Source organism: Periplaneta americana, chromosome 15 (assembly GCF_040183065.1).
Source record: "Periplaneta americana isolate PAMFEO1 chromosome 15, P.americana_PAMFEO1_priV1, whole genome shotgun sequence".
Taxonomy (NCBI): domain Eukaryota; kingdom Metazoa; phylum Arthropoda; class Insecta; order Blattodea; family Blattidae; genus Periplaneta; species Periplaneta americana.
Window position 1 is genome coordinate 7910001 of NC_091131.1, and position 20253 is coordinate 7930253.

Consider the following 20253-nt stretch of genomic DNA (forward strand, 5'->3'; position numbering starts at 1 on the left):
TAGTACAGAAAACATTAACGTAAATGTAACTGTACAAAATACATCCAGTTTAATATTATGCTATTAATACGATACCTCCTAATAATGTCATTAATTGAAAGTGTTATTTTAATAATGCTACACCTCCATTTACAATGATTTTGAGATATGGAGTCTTAAAAGTTAAATGTGTAGAGAAAATTCAGGATGTGAAATATTTGAAAAATAATAGTTCATGCCTTCTTGTCAGAGATTAAGCTTTTTTCCTACATGTCTAATAAAGGGGGAGGAGGGGGAACAATGGCGGTAAACAACTATTCAAATAAAAAATGTCAACGTATGATTAATAAATTCAAAGCAATTCTTTGGAGGTGTACCAGAATAGTGCTTGGAATAAGTTGGATTTCAATATAAAAATAAACATTTGATCATTTGGATCAAGATCTAGACTATAAATATCATTGGAATGACTCAAAATATCTTTAGAATCACTCATTTTGGCTTAGCATGGAACATAGTTGAGTTACACCATTATTACGAGTAAAATAATTATCTTGTAGGATTATCTATGGTACACTCTGTTGGCAGTAGAAGGAAGTTGGAATTGTACCACTTTCATAATAAAAAGAATGGACATTTGTAGACCTGAAAGTGTACTGAACTTCAATTTGACAAAAATTGGAGTTGTACCACTATTAAAATAACCCCTTCAATTATACCTAAAAATAGTAATTATTATTAGTACGAGGCGCATCCAGAAAGTAAGTTTCCCTCTTTTTTAAAAAAACAGAACACACACTTTCAGGAAAACATTTAATGGCAACAGGTACAGCAATGTTTCAGCTATTTTCCAACATTGCCAGGATCAGAATTGAGACACTTGTCATATTGTGGGATCAACTTTTGTATCCCTCTGTCGTAGAACTCTGCCGCCTGTGAATGGAACCAGCATGTGACAGACGTCTTCAGCTCTTCGTCATTGCCAAAAGCTCACCGGAGGACAGGAATTTCTTGAGGTGCAAGAAAACGTGAAAATCGCTGGGAGAAAGATCAGGACTGTAGGGTGGATGATCAAACAACTCCCAGCCAAATTCCGTCAAAACAGCTGCTGTGCGCCGAGCCGTATGTGGACGAGCATTGTCATGAAGGAGCACAACACCTGCAGTAAGCATTCCACGCCTCTTGTTTTGAATGGCATGTCGCAATTTTCGCAGTGTTTCACAGTAACGGTCAGCGTTCACTGTTTCACCTCTTGGAAGGAAGTCAATGAGGAGAATGCCCTTCCTGTCCCAGAACACCGTGCACATCTCTTTCCGTACTGACAGCGTCTGTTTGAATTTCGTCCTGACCGGAGATCCACTATGCTGCCAATGCATTGACTGCTGCTTGGTTTCCGGGGTGAAGTGCGAAATCCAAGTCTCATCGCCCGTGACGATCCTGTCAAGGAACTCGTTGCCGTCATCGTAATACCGTTGCAGAAATGTCAGTGCTGCTCCTAAACATTGCATTTTGTGTTCAGGTGTCAGGTTTTTCGGCACCCACCTGGCACACACTTTTTTGAACAGCAGGTGCTTAGTGACAATCTCATGCAACAAGGATCGCGATATCTGCGGAAAATGGCTGCTCAGCACCGTAATCGTGAAGTGACGGCTCTCCATGATGCACTGCCGCACCAGCTCAACATGATCATCATTGATGAGGGACGGTCGCCCACTGTGCTCTTCATCATGGACACTTTGACGATCTTCGGAAAACTGCCTACACCAGCGACGCACCATCTGCTTACTCATGATGTTCAGCCCATAGACCTGACAGAGCTGCCGATGAATTTCAATTGGCACAATGCTTTGTGCATTAAAGAACTTTATCACCGACCGAACCTCGCAGGCGACGGGAGAAGGAATAAGAGCTTCCATTTCGGACCACTGCTGCCACGCTACAGGCACCAGGCGGGACCTGTCCGGCTGGCATATGATTGATATGTCATAGATCTGTTATGCATGCGCAATTGACACGGCTAATTACGTTTACTTTCAAGGGGAAAAAATCGGGAAACTTACTTTCTGGATGTGCCTCGTACATGCAACGGAAAGTATGAAAATAAGCCTACATATGTAGACTTGTCACATTATAATGTCTGCATTTTTGTGTAACTGACACAGGAACTTTACAATTACTGTAATTCAATATAATCTGTTTACATGATTTAAGTTAATTTTAGCTGCTACTTTTAACCATTACCAAGAAATAATTGTTTAGCTCATCTCTACAGCATGGACACTGGCAGCAAGATGTTAAAATCCCATGCAGCAATGTCACAAAAGTGAATGAAGAGTACCAGCTCGCACTTACTGAAGTCTAGGGCTTTCAGTGGTGGTGCAGCAAACCTGATGTTGGCATGGGCAACAGCCCCAGGCTTCAGAACAAGAGACAGCTCCTGAGTGACTTTTGCCTCGGCATCCTCTTGGTTGGGGTCCATCAGCACGAACGTGGTTACATCGCTCTGGCCCTGCTGTGAAGCTACCAGTCGCAGTGGCACTGTGGCATCTCCTGTGTTGCAGAACTTGAGGCTCAAATCATCCGCGCATTCCTCAGGCAGTATGCCGAAGTCCAGTGCCTGGCTCGGATCACCACTCTTCGTTATCACAATCTGCAGAACCAATCAGATATTGCTGTAATTATCAAGTCTAATGGATTGTTGACAAGCATACTCTCGACCAAATGTATGCTGCTCAATGTAAATAACTTTGGTTGAAAAATACTTCTCAGAATACAAAAATATAGAAAATTAATTAAGGAAACTGTACGTAGGCTTCTTATTTTTTCAGTAAGTGATACCTTTTGGTCTTTCCTTAGGAACTGTAATTTTTGCGCTCTCTCGAGCCAATACTGAAGACAATGACACATATCAATATCTACACTACACTGCCATTAAGTATATGAAAAAGACGCAACCCCACTTGATTAATAACTATAAAAATACTTGATTTTTAATAACAATATTATTATCTTACATAAGTTTTGTAATTATATATATAGCCGCCACTCAGTAAATTATAGAAATGAAGATCTAATTTAAGATATTCTCTACATCTACTTACATAACCCCAAAAGTTTCCCTTTCATATCATCAATATTGCATTAATATGTATAATTAATTAAAAATAGTCACATCATGGCATTAACTGTAATAATATCTATATATATAATTTGAACTGGTAATGGAAATTACGGGAAAACGGCTGAATGGATTTTAATGAGTGACCCCTCATTTTCATGCGTGGCATCCAAAGTTTTTCAGAAAAGTAGTAGTTTTCAGTGAAATGTCAATTTTCCTACATAATTTTCCTATTTTTCAAAATCCATCTGTTGTCAGTTTTGAGAACTACTTTATTGAATCACGGCCGACTTGATTGAATTTCAGAACAAAACACACACTACAATAAACAATAGGCTATTACACGAAGGCCATGGCCTGCAGGATTGCCGACATATTTAGAGCTCAATTCAATTTGTTATTAAAAACTGAATCTGCAGTGTATAATTTTCTGAGTACAGCTGTGTATTGGATATTCAAATCTACGAAACTTGAGGTGGTTTGATGACATTATTACCATTAGAAATTAAATATTATTATAGTTAATATCATGATGCGTCTATTGTTCATTAATTGTACATAATACTGATGCTATATTGATGACATGAAAGTGAAACGTTTTGAGGTTATGTAAGTAAATGTAGAGAATATCTTAATTTAGATCTTCATTTCTATAATTTACTGAGTGACTGCTATATATAACTACAAAACTTAAGTAAGATAATAATATTGTTATTAAAAATCAAATATTTTTATACTTATTAACCCAGTGGGGTTGGGTCTTTTTCATATACTTAATGGCGGTGTAGTGTAGATATTGATATGTGTCATTGTCTTCAGTATTGGCTCGAGAGAGCGCAAAGAAAGATCAAAAGGTATTACTTACTAATAAAATAAGAGGCCTAGAAAATTTTGTAGTTTCCAGATCATTTCAGCAAGATCTCTTAGTGGGATAAAATGATTTTACGCTCTACATTTCAAGTTCTACATGCAGCAGCTATACGGAAATGCTATTGTTCGAAAGCTTAGCAAACCTGACATTTTTTTAACTTTTGCCTACAATCCACAATGACCTGAAATAGCTACTGCTATCGTCCTGACATTGATACTTGCGTTTTCACGTTGAAACTCAAAAACTGAAGTTGGATAGGTTCAAGAAAAAGTATTTGGCCTAAAAAAATCCATTCAGAGGGGGTATGTTTCATTATTATGGAAGCAAATAACTATCAAAAAGACAAGTATTCTTCATTGAAAATAAATCTAAAAAATTTTTATTTTAACGTCTAACGAACTTAGTTTGCAGCAGCATTTGCTGCACAAGCCACTAGTTTCATTTCTAATGGTAATAATGTCATCAAACCACCTCATGTTTTGTAGATTTTAATATCCAATACACTGTTGTACTCAGAAAATTAGATACTTCAGAATCAGACCTGTAAATTATTTTTAGTAAGTCCGTAAGTCTTGAAGTTTTTAATAACCAATTGAATTTGAGCTCTAAATATGTCAGCTATCCTGCAGGTCATGGCCTTCGTGTAATAGCCTATTGTTTATTGTAGTGTGTGTTTTGTTTTATACTGAAAAGCAATTAATTCTCAAAACTGAAGAAAGATGGATTTTGGAAAATTATGTAGAGAAACTAACGCTTCACTGAAAGTTACTATTTTTCTGAAAATCCTTGGATGTCAAGCTTCAAAACGACGGGTCATTCATTAAAATCCGCTCAGTTGTTTTCCCATAACTTCCATTACCAGTTCAAATTATATATATAGATATAGATGCACATTTAACATAATTTTAATATAGCAATTCCTTTGCTTTTTTAGAACTTTGAACATGCATTTATATTAGACAATTGTCAAGATGGCCGTGACTAGATCATGATAACCATATGATTTCGATTCACACTGTAACCTGTCTTTCTCGTTAGCCACAGTTCATATTGGGTGACGCAAAAGTTACTTTACTTTACATTTATTTTCTGCGATAGTTACTTAAATTTAATGATTTCACTTCTTTTTGTTTTCAAATCTTTTCCTTCTGCATTGACACAGTTGGAGTCTGTGTAGAAAACTCTGATATACACGAAGACACAATCAATATAGAGGAGAAGAGAATTTGTGTCTATGCTGGACAGACTGACAGTCAGTTGCAGTTTTGACAGAGTGTGCAAGAACAGACTTTACCATAAATAAAAACCAACGAATGTAACAGTACCTGAGGCTCTTCTCCTGTCACATTGAGGCTACATGTGAGGACCTGAGTTTCCTTTATCACCACATCTTCTAAGGCCACTCGAAGACTGATGCAAAGCTCTCCTTCACACAAAGGTACCACCTCCACCTGCACATACATCGTTCTAGTTTCAAGTCTGATGCTATTCCTTCAAAAGCAAGTAAGAAGTTCTTAACTACAAATAAGGACAAAATTAAATAGGTTTTTCTCAGAAACCAGAAAGTGTATTAAACCCAGAATTCGCGTGATAAGTAGCCTATTCACTACTTCTACTTTACTTACTTACTTTTAAGGAACCCAGAGGTTCATTGCCACCCTCACATAAGCTCGCCATCGGTCCCTATCCTGAGCAAGATCAATCCAGTCTCTACCATCATCATATCCCACCTCCCTCAAATCCATTTTAATATTATCTTCCCATCTACGTCTTGGCCTCCCCAAAGGTCTTTTTCCTTTCGGCCTCCAACTAACACTTTATATGCATTTCTGGATTCGCCCATACGTGCTACATGCCCTGCCCATCTCAAATGTCTGGATTTAATGTTCCTAATTATGTCAGGTGAAGAATACAATGCATGCAGTTCTGTGTTGTGTAACTTCCTCCATTCTCCTGTAACTTCATCCCTCTTAGTCCCAAATATTTTCCTAAGCACCTTATTCTCAAACACCCTTAACCTATGTTCCTCTCTCAAAGTGAGAGTCCAAGTTTCACAACCATACAGAACAACCGGTAATATAACTGTTTTATAAATTCTAACTTTCAGATTTTTTGACAGTAGACTGGATGATAAAAGACTCAAAACCTTATTCCTTTGCTGTGGTCGTGCCAGAGAATCAGTCCTATTCAGAGGCTTATTTGAAGGTTTCGCAACAAGCTGTTTTTTACAGTAATGGGTTGTTAGCCCTTCGCCCAAACCCCCAAGCTGGAGGACCATTCCTCATTGGCTGTCGGCGACTGCTTATTCAATATATTCACAGCTACCCTCCATATCTGGAGACCATCTCCTCAATCCGCAACCTGAGGATGCGCCATGCCGTGGTGATAGGGACCCACAATACCTCTACTTTAAGGAACAATATTCAGAAATTCAAAATAATTTAGTTTAGCGTTTCCCTCCTATTTCAAACAACAAACCAACATCCATCCTGCTCCTTTGAAAAATATAGCTGTAACAAACGAACACTTATAGTAACAGAATCCCAGTTGCTTCGAATTTTTCTAATTCTTGTAGATGTTACATGCACAATATATTTCAGTCTGTTATTTCTGTTATTTAATGATACTCTTATTCAGTGTCAATGGTACTGTGCTGTGGCTTAAACCTGGACACTCCAGCAGATGACTCAACATCCACCCCACATTGGGTCATCTATGAGGACCCACTGTCCTAGCCTAACCTTCTCCTGCTCCCACCTTTGCCTCTTTGCAGTTGCTGGGATCCATAAGGACACTCTGGGCAGGCAGCTTGACGAGCGCCAGCTGGTGGTCTCCATCGGGCTTTGTCCCCTCCAGAGTCACGTCACACAGCTCCAGCCTGCACGTCAGCCAGTGGTGAGTCGTGTTGTGGATCAGCAGGGTGGTCTCACACAGCACACCCACACACACGACGGCCGGGCTGGGCTCTGTGAAGCGCACCCACTCATTCACACATGAACCTGCAAATTACAACAGTAAGCTGCACAATTTTATTGAATTTGGTATTCCCAAGAAACTAGTTCGATTAATTAAAATGTGTCTCAGTGAAACGTACAGCAGAGTCCGTATAGGCCAGTTTCTGTCAGATGTGTTTCCAATTCACTGTGGGCTAAAGCAAGGAGATGCACTATCACCTTTACTTTTTAACTTTGCTCTAGAGTATGCCATTAGGAAAGTCCAGGATAACAGAGAGGGTTTGGAATTGAACGGGTTACATCAGCTGCTTGTCTATGCAGATGGCGTGAATATGTTAAGAGAAAATCCACAAACGATTAGGGAAAACACGGGAATTTTACTGGAAGCAAGTAAAGAGATAGGTTTAGAAGTAAATCCCGAAAAGACAAAGTATATGATTATGTCTCGTGACGAGAATATTGTACGAAATGAAAATATAAAAATTGGAAATTTATCTTTTGAAGAGGTGGAGAAGTTCAAATATCTTGGAACAACAGTAACAAATATAAATGACACTCGGGAGGAAATTAAACGCAGAATAAATATGGGAAATGGGTGTTATTATTCGGTTGAGAAACTTTTCATCCAGTCTGCTGTCAAAAAATCTGAAAGTTAGAATTTATAAGACAGTTATATTACCGGTTGTTCTTTACGGTTGTGAACATACGTTAAGGGTGTTTGAGAATAAGGTGCTTAGGAAAATATTTGGGGCTAAGAGGGATGAAGTTACAGGAAAATGGAGAAAGTTACACAACACAGAACTGCACGCATTGTATTCTTCACCTGACATAATTAGGAACATTAAATCCAAACGTTTGAGATGGGCATAGCATGTAGCACGTATGGGCGAATCCAGAAATGCATATAGAGTGTTAATTGGGAGGCCGGAAGGAAAAAGACCTTTAGGGAGGCCGAGACGTAGATGGGAAGATAATATTAAAATGGATTTGAGGGAGGTGGGATATGATGACAGACAGTGGATTAATCTTGCACAGGATAGGGACCGATGGCGGGCTTATGTGAGGGCGGCAATGAACCTCCGGGTTTCTTAAAAGCCATAAGTAAGTAAGACTAGTATAGAATGTTAACATAAGCCATCATAGAAAGAAATTCGATTGTGCTTTTAGATTAACAGGGCCTACAGTTATATTTCTTGCGCAACTCAAAATAATTGTCACTATACAGCTTCAGTGAAGAGCATAGACCGTTTCTGAGAGCTTGTGTCTGCATTGCATAGATATTTAATATTATTTCATATATTTCAGTAAATGTATCTTTATCTTAGCTCAAATGGTTTTCTTATTGCATGTGTGGATAAAATGTGCTGGCTCCTGAAAAAAAGGGGCTGGCACCTGAAAATTTTGGAATTTTGTCCATCCCTGGCAATAAATGTTTATTTACAATGAAAAAGTGTATGTAAATTTTTATGACGGAGGCTTTCTTAAAGCAAACAATACTGTTAAACAACATGTTGCTTTATTAACAAACCTGAACTTGTAAAACAAATAGACTCCACAGTTCTGTTTGCTCTGTAGCTCACCTGAGACTGAAGCCAGAGATTGTAGGGAAGCTCTGCTGCTGTCAGCCACTGACTGATCGCTGAATTTCCTTCCACCACGCTCAAATGTAACGGAGTCCAGTAGTTCGGAATGCTCTGCCTTCAGCCCAGGGAGCAAGGTAGAAAATTCAACAGAGTTTGAGTAGGACACACTAGAGTTCTGCATCAGGTGGTCTCCAGTACTCTGCTCTATCAGTGTTGACGAGCACAGCTTGGCACCCTCATCTGTATTCGGCACTGTGAACACCCATCCATCACTTTCTTCACTCGCATTTGAATCCGTGAGTGAGCCCGAACTGTCCTGCCCACTCTTCTGAGGGGCCAGCTTGCTGCCAACTGTTACCGTCCTCGTTGCAGACGGCTTGTCTGTGCTGGTGAGAGACTTTGGATTGCGCAGGCCACTCTGCTTCAAGATGTTGGACACAACAGTGCGAGGGGATGCGCACACATCCACCTTCCCCAGAATATCAGCAATGCACGACAGGCTCAGTGACTGGCGAGGACTTTGAGGCCCTTCATCACCTCGACTGTCATCCAATCTTTCAGAGTATGAAAGCCTCACAGACACGCTGTCTCTTGGAGCATTCTTACACATTTTAGCAGAACTAGAACCCAGCACAAATTCATTCACACTTTCTGACTTCCCACGAAAAAACTCGCCAACAGACACTTTCGTTTTCGGCTGTCCATTAAGATTGTTCTTCTCTATTTTCTTACACCCTGTTCTGGAATTTCTCTCTGTATTTTTAGATTTTATTCCAGCATTTGAGTCTGATGTAAGATCATTCAAACTTCCGGACTTCAGACGGAAAAATTCACCGACAGACATCTTTGTCTTCTGCTGATTACATTCCCTCTCTCTCTCTGGGACCACAGTTCGTATCCCGGCATTTGGATCTATTTCAAGTTCACCAAGCTGTCCTGTCTTAAGACGAAAGAATTCGCCGACTGACATCGTCCTTTTTGACTGCCCATTTGTGTTTTGTTTCTCTACATCCTTGACTCTCACTTTATCATCACTTAATTTCTTTAGGTTTCTATCTGTTTCATCATTATCTTTTTCTGAATCATTAGTTTCTTTTCCAGGATTCTCTTTCTGATTCATTCCTGTTTTGTGACTTTCTACGTTCCTATAGTGAGGTCTTAAATCCATCCCCAGTTCGCTGAGCTCTTCTGATTTAAGTCGAAAGAACTCTTCAGCTGAGACTTTCTTCATTTTTTGTCCGTACTGTAAAGCCTCCTCTGACATGAGTGAGATCTCGCCATTTCCCACAATGCCAGAGAAGTCGATGCCCGACGTGGATGTCAACAAAGGCCCCACAGCTGGAGGAACGTTCTCCTTCTCAAATGCAGACTCGTCAGCTGCCAGCATGTTGACACACTGGTTGCCCGACATGAAGCTCTCAGCATTCATGTCCTGCATCATGGCCGCCTCGTTCGTGCTGCATACGCTCACACTGTCGAACGGATTGCGGTATGGCTGGGAGCTGTTGGAAAGTCTGTCCATTGCTCGCTGGGCCAACTCCTTCTGCAGTCGATGCCTCATGTCGATCACCAGGTCTGACAGTTTTGTATCATCTCTTTCCAAATCATCTCCAGAGAATCCTGTGCGACACACAACAAAGCAAGATCTTAGCTTACATACGTCATGAGGAAAGAGCAGGAAAAAATGAAAAAAAATATATATATACATGTGTATATACAGAACTTTAATTTCAAAACTTCCCTAAATACCTAATTATTCATACAGCTTGATTACACAACTTTTAACACTGTATCACTTCGGAATATGTATAGTAAGACTTTCCTGTGTTAAATTTCAACGTACCTTGTTTACATGTTTCGACCTATTTATGGGTCATCTTCAGAACTGGTCGTTGTTGGTCTTGGCACCACTTGTTCTGTTTCCTGTGAGGGTGTGTTCGTGTGGTATAGTGTAACTCAAAGAGTGTGTGTGTTTTGAAGTTGAGTTGTGTGTTGAGAATTTCGTTGGGGTGTGTTTTCGTGTGTCTGTATATTTCGTATTGTTCTAGTGTGTTGAGTTTCTGGCTTTTTGGTTGGATGTGTAGTATTTCCATGTCTGTGTTGATGTCTCTGTAGGTGTGGTTAGCATTTGTGATATGTTCTGCATATGTGGAGGTGTTTTGTAATTTTGTTATGGCTGTGATGTGTTCTTTGTAACGTGTTTGAAATGATCTGCCTGTCTGTCCTATGTAGAAGTTGTTGCAGGTGTTACATTTGAGTTTGTATATGCCTGTGTGGTTGTATTTGTTTGTTTGTGTTGTTTGTGTGTTGAGATGTTTTTGTAGAGTGTTATTTGTTCTATATGTGATGTTGTAATTTAATTTCTTGAATGAGGTTGCAATTTTTTGTGTGTTTTTGTTTTCGTATGTTAGTGTCATGCACACTAAAACACACCCCAACGAAATTCTCAACACACAACTCAACTTCAAAACACATACACACACTCTTTGACTCTACACTATACCACAGGAACACACCCTCACAGGAAACAGAGCAAGTGGCGCCAAGACCAACAACGACCAGTTCTGAAGATGACCCATAAATAGGTCGAAACATGTAAATGAGGTACGTTGAAATTCAACACAGGAAAGTCTTACCATACATAATTATTTAAATTGAATTCAATTAAAAAAACCATGTCAATTTAGATATTGAGGGGGAAGTCTGAAACCAGCCTTATTTGCATTTTAGATTTCACCCCCCACCCACTCCCACTTTGAAATTTCAAATGGTACCCCCATAGTTTTATACTTAAATATGAAAAAGCATTCAATTGTTTATACACCTCATTCATTTGTTTTCACATATTTTGTTTTCTATCGTTGCCTGACAACCTGTATTTTTGTTATTATCACTTGATTGTAGGATGAAAACACCCCTTATTTTGTGTAATTTCCTAAATTTAATCAACAAGTATGATTTATCTTCCCTCTTGAAGGGTATACACCATTTTAAAATAATTTAATACACAAACACAACTATTACATGAAATGCTCAATAAGTTTTTGTAGCTTTGTTCTCTTCAGCTCTAATCAACAATAACAACAATCCAGGTTACTAGGCGACGATAGAAAACAAAAGATGCGGAAACAAATGAATGAGGTGTATAAACAATTGAATGCTCTTTCTTCTTTAAGTATAAAAATATAGCCCAGAACTCTCGGCGGCCTACTCCATTCGCATCCTTGTCGGCTGAGTGACCGAGGTCATCCAGCCCCGTTAGGGCCCCTTACAGGCATGTTTCGCCCCAGACACCTTCAGCTAGTCACCAGAAGTCGCCCACGACCACTCCAGGCTCTTACCGACTGCCATTCCACAGACCCTCTAAGCAGGCAAGTTCGGTGACAGGTCCACCTATCCACTTAAAAGCTGAGAGGAATGCAATAATAGATGTGCAACACCCACTGGCAACGCCCCTCTGGAAGCGTGGCACTAGGGCACACTCTGTCTTAAGGGTCTAGTTACTTTCGAAGTGGGGATGGCGGGGGTGACGGGTGAAATCTAAAATGCAATTAAGCCTGGTTTCAGACTTCCCCCCCTCTATATCTAAATTGACGTGTTTTGTGCAAATTGAACTGAATTTATAATTATAGTCGCGACGCTGTTATTCCCGGCGTGACTCCTCCCCTTTGCTTACGTCTTAAGAAGTGAAGGCCCTATAAAGTCTAGGTACATAGTATCGTTCGCAATTTTTGTTCTTTCGTTGCCGAGCTACCAGACGAGGGATCTATTTGCCGCACCATTAAACATTATCATGTCATAGCTCCTATGATAATAAATCAAACGCACTGTAATTCAGCAAATAATTGAGCGGCAAGTAACGTCCTCGTGTGCTTTCTGCGAACGCCAACGAAAGAGCCAAAATGGCGGGCGATTATATTAAGTATTTATCGAGCCTTAGGAAATGCATGACGTCTTCATCAGTGAATCACAAGACGCATATGTTTAAATGTAGCTGACCTGCAATGTGATTGGCTACCGGAAATTAGAGCGACGGGACTATAGTTATTTAGACTGTGCACGCGCACGCACGGAGGGGAAGTGAAATAACTCTGCAGATTTTCAGAATGAATACTGTAGCTCATGTTGTATGTAACAAAAAAGTGTACTACCATATTAGTGGAAAGTTCATAGTTTTCTCAGAAAAAATGTTTTTTTTTTTCTGAAATGTTTAACACCCTCTTATTCGGTAACTATTGTGAATAGGATCGTGATTTTTGTCCATATCGATAGAAAATCTAATAAAGAATCATTTATCCCTCTGGCTTATTTCAATAGAATGGACGGTTTTCGTGTAAATCTAATTTTAAAATCACCCATTTCACGCCAATGAACGATGCAAGCAGATTGCAACATCGTAGCCAGAGGGGGAGATTTGAGTAAAGGGACAGGTCTGAGTTCGTTGAACTCTTATATCTATATTACGAGAAGAAAGAGGGCTGTGTTAGCAGCGATGATGCCAGATTGCTGAAACTTCCAACTTAATTTTCTAATCAACCGTGCATTTAATCACAAACATAATATAGGTTTTTTATTCATTTACGTGTACCCTAATCACTTCTTTCAATCTGCAGGATTATTTCACTTCCATCCTGAAATTTTCCTGAAAAAAATTTTTAATCTATTCTAATGCAAGAAGAATGTCTGTTAGCATTGCCAACTTCGACATAAATGAGTCTGCTACAAACATCCTGAAATTCAGCTACAAAAACCAAGATCAAGAAATGCTCAAAATCAAAAGGTATTATAAAAGCAAATACACAAGTATAGGTCTCGCAAGCAGGGAATACCGACGGAAGGAATGCGAATGAAACACTGCGATAAGGAAGAGCGGGCGACAGGAAAGGTCACGAGATAACTTGAAAGATATTCAAGAGTACAGTCGGAAGAGAAATGACATCGATAGAATCAGTCTTGCGTTGTGATAGTTACATTACGCCTTTAGTTTGTTCCATTGCATGTGAATACGTGTCTTGTATTGCACGGTATTATTATTTCATTCGTAAACATATGTTGAGCATTTAATTAGCTTCGAATTTTTCTCTTGCTACGTTCTTTATTTCCACAGCGATGTCCTCATTTGTTCGTCTTCTTGGAAGAGACAGTACTTCTATCGGCTCGATCTCTCCTCCCTCGGCGTGCCTACGTACACACGTCAAAACAGACAGCAACTCCACCATTGCTTTTCGGTAATCGTTTCTTGCGCGAGCTATAACAATGAAACATAAGCCTCCCCTATTTTAAAAACCGACTCTTCCCACACATATCTATCACATTGTCGACTTGTAGCAACACATTGTGCAAAACATTGTCTTAACAGAAGTCTATTAACTATTTGTAAAGAGAGAGACATCTGGAATTGGTTTAGAGAAAGCCGTTATTCTTGAATAACAAAGGGAACCAAGGACCAATTCTACAGATTAAAAGTTGAAAGGAAGACGTGTTGCAGGTGTCATTTATTGGGGGTAAGGGTGGTTTATTTTTGGGGATTCTTTTATTATAGGATATTGCTTAATTTTCGTTAAGTTTGACAAACGATTCTGATGTCACAACATGACCGACGTAAACCAACACGAGTAACTAAAACTCACCGAGATATCACCTCAAGTAACTAACTAACCTTCTCACATACTCCGACATTATGTCACTGAGATATCACTTCAACTAACCCACTAACCTTTTCACATACGTCGACCTCATGTCACTGAGATATCACCTCAACTAACCCACTAACCTTCTCACATACGTCGACCTCATGTCACTGAGATATCACCTCAACTAACCCACTAGCCTTCTCACATACGTCGACCTCATGTCACTGAGATATCACCTCAACTAACCCACTAAGCTTCTCACATAAGTTGACCTCATGTCACTGAGATATCACCTCAACTAACCCACTAACCTTCTCACATAAGTTGACCTCATGTCACTGAGATATCACCTCAACTAACCCACTAACCTTCTAACATAAGTTGACCTCATGTCACTGAGATATCACCTCAACTAACCCACTAATCTTCTCACATATGTCGACCACATGACATCACCCCATTCTCCAATCTAGCCAACATATATTCTCATAAACACACTACCGATATCCTGTAGTCATATAGACCCAATTTTTGTTGGATACGTAATCACCAGAACGACCTATAAGGTATCGGTGCACACAACAATTTGAATGACCTTTGGTTCCACAGTCCTTGATTGGGAAGAAAGAAGAAAGAGGTAGTTTCTTCCCATTTCTTGATTATTCGACAGTACCTGGCAGATCATCCAACTTCAGTATTCCCAGGGAAGACTCCGCCTCGCTGGCTGCGCCCCCCTCTCTGGGTCTGTTGCTTCCACTTCCCTGGGCATTCACACAGCTCGATTTGTTTGAGGCAACATCAGCTTCCAGCATATCACTGGACAGAGAAATGCTGCAACAGTACACAAATCACTCATTGCATCACATTTTTCAAACTGATGAGTTGGATGTGTAACCTAGGAGATCCACCAGGCCAGCTCAATCGTTCAATTGTCTCCTTTCGTAACTTGCAGCACTAACAAATCAAAGGTGTTTGGAGGTTCGTATGTGTCTTAAAACTCCTAATAGACATTAGAACAGAATTTCTCCTCCCTGAACCATATAATGCAAGAAGGTGACAGAATCCAACAAATACAGCTACCTATAATGTTACATATAAATTATCCAGTACAGAGACTAAAGAAATAGCAAGCACTGCATTCACCTATGACCAACCATGTTACAAAATGGAGCACGACCAACGAAGGGTTAATAGTAGTTTGTGGAAAAAAAAGTTCGAAAATCGTGAAGTGGTCGTCCTCCAGAATTACCTCAAGTATTAAATATAAGAAATAATATCTATTAGATCTAACAGATGTCATTGGGCAGTTCTGGGATTTTCAAACAAGCCATTGTTGAATACTGAAGAACTGCGATCTTTTTTGTTAAGACATGACATATTATCCGATAAACGTGTTTCTGTAAATTGTGGAACAGTGGAATAGGTGAGCTTTCGTAGGATTGATTTTCTTATTTTTTATTTTAGTAGGTTATTTTACGATGCTTTATCAACATCTTAGGTTATTTAGCGTCTGAATGAGATGGTGATAATGCCGGTGAAATGAGTCCGGGGTCCAACACCGAAAGTTACCCAGCATTTGCTCATATTGGGTTGAGGGAAAACCCCGGAAAAAACCTCAACCAGATAACTTGCCCCGACTGGGAATCGAACCTGGGCCACCTGGTTTCGCGGCCAGACACGCTAGCAGTTACTCCACAAGGGTGGACCTTTAAGATCAAGGATCAGTGATAGATCAGGTTAGGTCTGTTCAGGCTTTTGGTATACCTTACATGTACGTTTTTTTGGTAGATAGATACAGTATATAGAAAGCGAGTTTTCGTCAGGTCGAGAATCAATGACAGGTTAGGTTAGGTTTGTTCAGGCTTTTGGTATGCCTTACATGTGCATTTTTTGGTAGATAGGTGGATACAGTAGATTGCAAGATGGGTTTCGTAAGGTCAAGGATCAGTGACAGGTTAGGTTAGGTTAGGTTTGTTCAGGCTTTTAGTATGCCTTGCACATGCGCGTTTTGGTAGACAGGTATACAAATAGAAGTATAATTGTGCTACGTTTGTGAAAAGTTACGTAATCATTTACTTTAGCGATACAATTCTTATCCACTATTTCTCCTCTTTTTCCTATGTGACTTTCATCCAGCTATGATTTAGATTACCCCTCACTCTCTGAAAGTTAGGTTAGGTTGGTTTGGGTTAGGTTTGGTTAGTTACTTATGTGTTAAACGACGCCATGTCACAAACACAATGCACTATGTGAATGATGCAACACTTGCCACAATGTCGTGTAGATGTCTCAAGTTACTCCCCAACTAAAACCCCCTATTCCCAGCCTCTCCCGTTAGTTTCTCTTGTGGCCACATTGAGCACATCAACAACTATGGTATCGCTAAAGTAAATAATTACCGTACGTTATTAGGCCTATGTATTTTTTTGTACAAATTACCGGTAAGTATTTTTATCAGTTTTTTTAATTTGGAGTTTGAATATTTCATAGGGTTTTAGAAATTTGTTGTTGTTGTTGTTTTCTAATCCCAGGCATTTGACAAAGTCATTTGACCTCTTGCACTCCAATATTTTTCAAAGATATTATCATGGTCAGCCACTGAAGCACAGATTTTGAGGTGTTCCGAATCCATTTCTTGGGGTTTTAGAAATTTAAATTATGCTTTCCGCCATATCGAAGTTTCAATACAAAAATGCCTAAAAGAAATAAAAAAATAGGAGGAATAGTAACAATCAATGTACATACTAATGGCAAATCTACGACAGAAAGAAGCGACTGTATACTTAAGAACTTATAGACCTACACAAAGCAATTGTCCAGTACCGGTATATTGCCTACCTACATTATAATGTTAAACTACAGTGGAATAGTGTGTCAAAATCCAAACGCTCAGCTCAAAAAAGAAAAATAACACATAAACCCAAACAACTGCCACTGCAAGGATAATTTTACTATAGAATATAGCTTAATTTCCGCAGAGCCAGGCATTTGAATTTTACGTAAGTACATAGTTATAACACAAAATATTTACCTATGAGAACTCCTGTGGGATTCTGTGGATGAAGCTTGAGGTATGGGAGTGCACACTGGAGTTTCCAGGTAGAACCCCAGTCCTACACCACTTGTCTTTGGTGTACAATTCATTAATGTATCCATTACATCCACAGTCTAATCCACGGTCAAAGAACCTCCTTTATTTGCATTTACTGCAATTCATAAAATAATAATGTGCAAATAAGTCTTCTAGTGGGAACCTGTTCCACCACACCTATCATCCAATGATATTTAAGGTAATCATCGTCTCTGATGTCACTCACGTATCCCTGAAATTAAACAATAGCATGATCAAAATTTTACATGGAAGTATCAAGACGTCTGTATTATAGTCCATTTCCAGACTCCAGATTGGAGATTACTATGACAGCGTTAAATCTAATTTATTTTCAGGTAGTTCTTTGAAAAGCTGCTTAATCGACTTGGAATTTTAATTAATATTTATCAATTACATTAAACATAAATTTAAACTCAACAATTTAACCTAACCTAGTCGAGTGTAAACTCATAAATCCTCCAGATCCAAGTGTCAGATATCTTCTAAAAGAATTGGATAAGAAATCCATCTATCTTTGGAATATCCAAAGAAGAGCTCTATACTGTACATTAGACATAAATATACAGCAGTACTCATAATAATTTCTCTCCAATCAACATTTATAACAAAACGTAACGCCAAAAAAAAATGTTCACTTATTTTCCATTTCAGTTAGGCTCCGGCTACTCAAACTTTAATAACACTTAAATACTACAAAATAAAGACTTAAAAAGTTTATTAACAATTTACCTCCCAGAATATGAACTGCAGATGATAAATATTACATTCCACATAACTACATAAACCAGATTCATTTACAGACACAAAACTGTTAGCGCCCTTTTCAAAAGCTGCAAAACTACACAACCTCCATCTCTCGGTACGTATCAGAATAATCTGTTCCTAGTCTCTGTTTTATCCGTTGCTTACGGGATTATACAAGCTGGCGCATAGCACGGTCGAGAGTAGGTCTCTGTGAGTCATGACAATTTCTGCCGCTAGGTTCGCCTCTCTGCCCTATGAAATGATGAATAGTACCATTACAAAGCATTGTGCATCGTGAAAATAGTTCGATTAATTGTGCATTACTGATTGAGTACGAATATTATAAATATGCCAAGCATATTACAGTGTTATTTGAAGTTTGTTCTGCTAAGTTATATTGGAAAATTGTCTGTGTTTTGCTATGTGAAGAACTCTGTACCAACAGGTCGTATATTTATAGGTTAAGGTAAATGTCAAAGTTCTCTCATATAACAAGCAATGCTATGTTAAAAGTGGCGAATTGCATTTTCCGACTCTCGAATGATGTGACCCGAAATGTAAAATAATTTCATGCATTGTTTCACTTACCAAGCATTACTGATATAGGCCTAATGAAAATGTGAACGACGTGATGTAAACATTGAAGATAATGTTGTTACTGTTTTCACTTTCTCTTTTAGAAAATACCGACAAAAGTAATGAATTATCTTCATGATGTAGTTATTAGGTAATTAATGTGTATTTGTCTGTATTTTAGACCTGTGTATTGTTACGTAATTATCAGTGAATTTGGTTAGAGAACATAACAATATTAGTATGAGATTAGGTAATGCACCTCAAACTGTAACTAATAATGGCTGCTGCCGAAATAGGCTGAGGTGGTTATCGTGTGAAACAAATTATATCTGGAATATCTAGTTTTATTATATACGGATACGTAAAGTTTTTTTTTTTTTAGCATGTGTTTGTAATTTTGTGAGGTTATGTCTAGCCTAATTTCTTTTTATTCTTGTATCATTACCAATACATTAATTTATTTTATATTCATTTCAGGTGTTACATCTATGGTGGCAACTCTACTTATGTTAGGATATGAAGTAACAGTACATATTCAACTTCATCATTTGCTAAAAATTAAAGAAAACTGTATGTGTTCGACTCATTCCAGCGTCATTTCTTCTTATGTATGTGAACCACGTTCGTTCTAAAAGTGCTACAATAAATGAACACTATAGACAACGTGATGGAACAATTTACAAGTTACTGTTAAAATGCTCAACATTTTCAAGTGGTGCTATACCCATTGTTTCAAAATGTACATACATATTTTTACATTTCTATAAGAGGTGTCATAAATTATTTCAGCATATTTGTAAATTCTTCAAAATTAATTCTTCTAATTAATACCATACAGTAATGAAATAATATAGCCTAGGCCTATATGTGATTTTATACTACCGGTATTGATGTTGATCTTGGTAAATTAATCCAATTTCACAGTGTTGTCTTTTGTATTGTGGTTCATAACAATTATAACAGTATGTACGTGGAAATGTTTTTAAAATAATAAATTCTAGCTCATGATTTTAAGTGGTCGTTTCAATGGGAGGTTATATTGGAAAGATGATCACAAATGGATAATTTACTGCAAGATACAAGAACTGAATATAAGTGAGTGTTCCATTGAAAGTGAAAGTGAAAATTTCGTTTTACAAGAGCTAAGTATGCGTACATGCACTAAAATACTACAGCGTTTACTATTACTATGCTCAATAGATTAATCAGTAGGCCTATAGAAATGTTTTCACCACTGCAAGAAAAAATCGCGCAATAATTATACTTCTCAGTTATTGTGACGTCCGTATTTTTTTTAAAAAGAGAGGGAAAAGTTAGGCCTTCTTGCAAATGCGTAATTATGAATTCAAGGAAATTAAAGATAATGCAGTACCTTAATTAGTTGCAATATCTTATTTAATAACAATATTAATAATATTAGGTGAAAAGGGTAGGCTATAGTGCGTATATGTAAGATGTCAAGTTAATTTATTTCCGGAAATGTTTGGTGTATGAACTGAAGTACAGAGCAGACAGTCCCTCAGTTTATATGTAATATGTTTTAATATCAAGAATGACAGCCTTTTATTGTAATATAATTGAGGAGTAGAAGTTTGGAAATTACGTCTATTGTCCATAAAATATTGTACGAAGCATTTAATAAGCAATGATGAGTCCTTTAAAAGTCCCAAATGTCAATGTCAT

At 38.3% G+C, this 20253-nt stretch overlaps 1 protein-coding gene across 1 annotated transcript in view; it reads right to left on the reverse strand.

Moving 5' to 3' along the window:
- Positions 1 to 18109, reverse strand: part of spd-2 (spindle defective 2) — a 40176-nt gene extending 22067 nt beyond the window's left edge. The window contains exons 1-7 of the mRNA XM_069846626.1: positions 17980 to 18109; positions 17170 to 17461; positions 14812 to 14969; positions 8503 to 10125; positions 6726 to 6967; positions 5294 to 5419; positions 2332 to 2629 (exon numbers count right to left, since the gene is read on the reverse strand). Of these exons, the coding sequence (XP_069702727.1) occupies positions 2332 to 2629; positions 5294 to 5419; positions 6726 to 6967; positions 8503 to 10125; positions 14812 to 14969; positions 17170 to 17294 (2572 nt within the window). The 5' untranslated portion in view covers positions 17295 to 17461; positions 17980 to 18109. The remainder of the gene's footprint in view (positions 1 to 2331; positions 2630 to 5293; positions 5420 to 6725; positions 6968 to 8502; positions 10126 to 14811; positions 14970 to 17169; positions 17462 to 17979) is intronic.
- Between the last annotated feature and the right edge of the window lie 2144 nt (positions 18110 to 20253).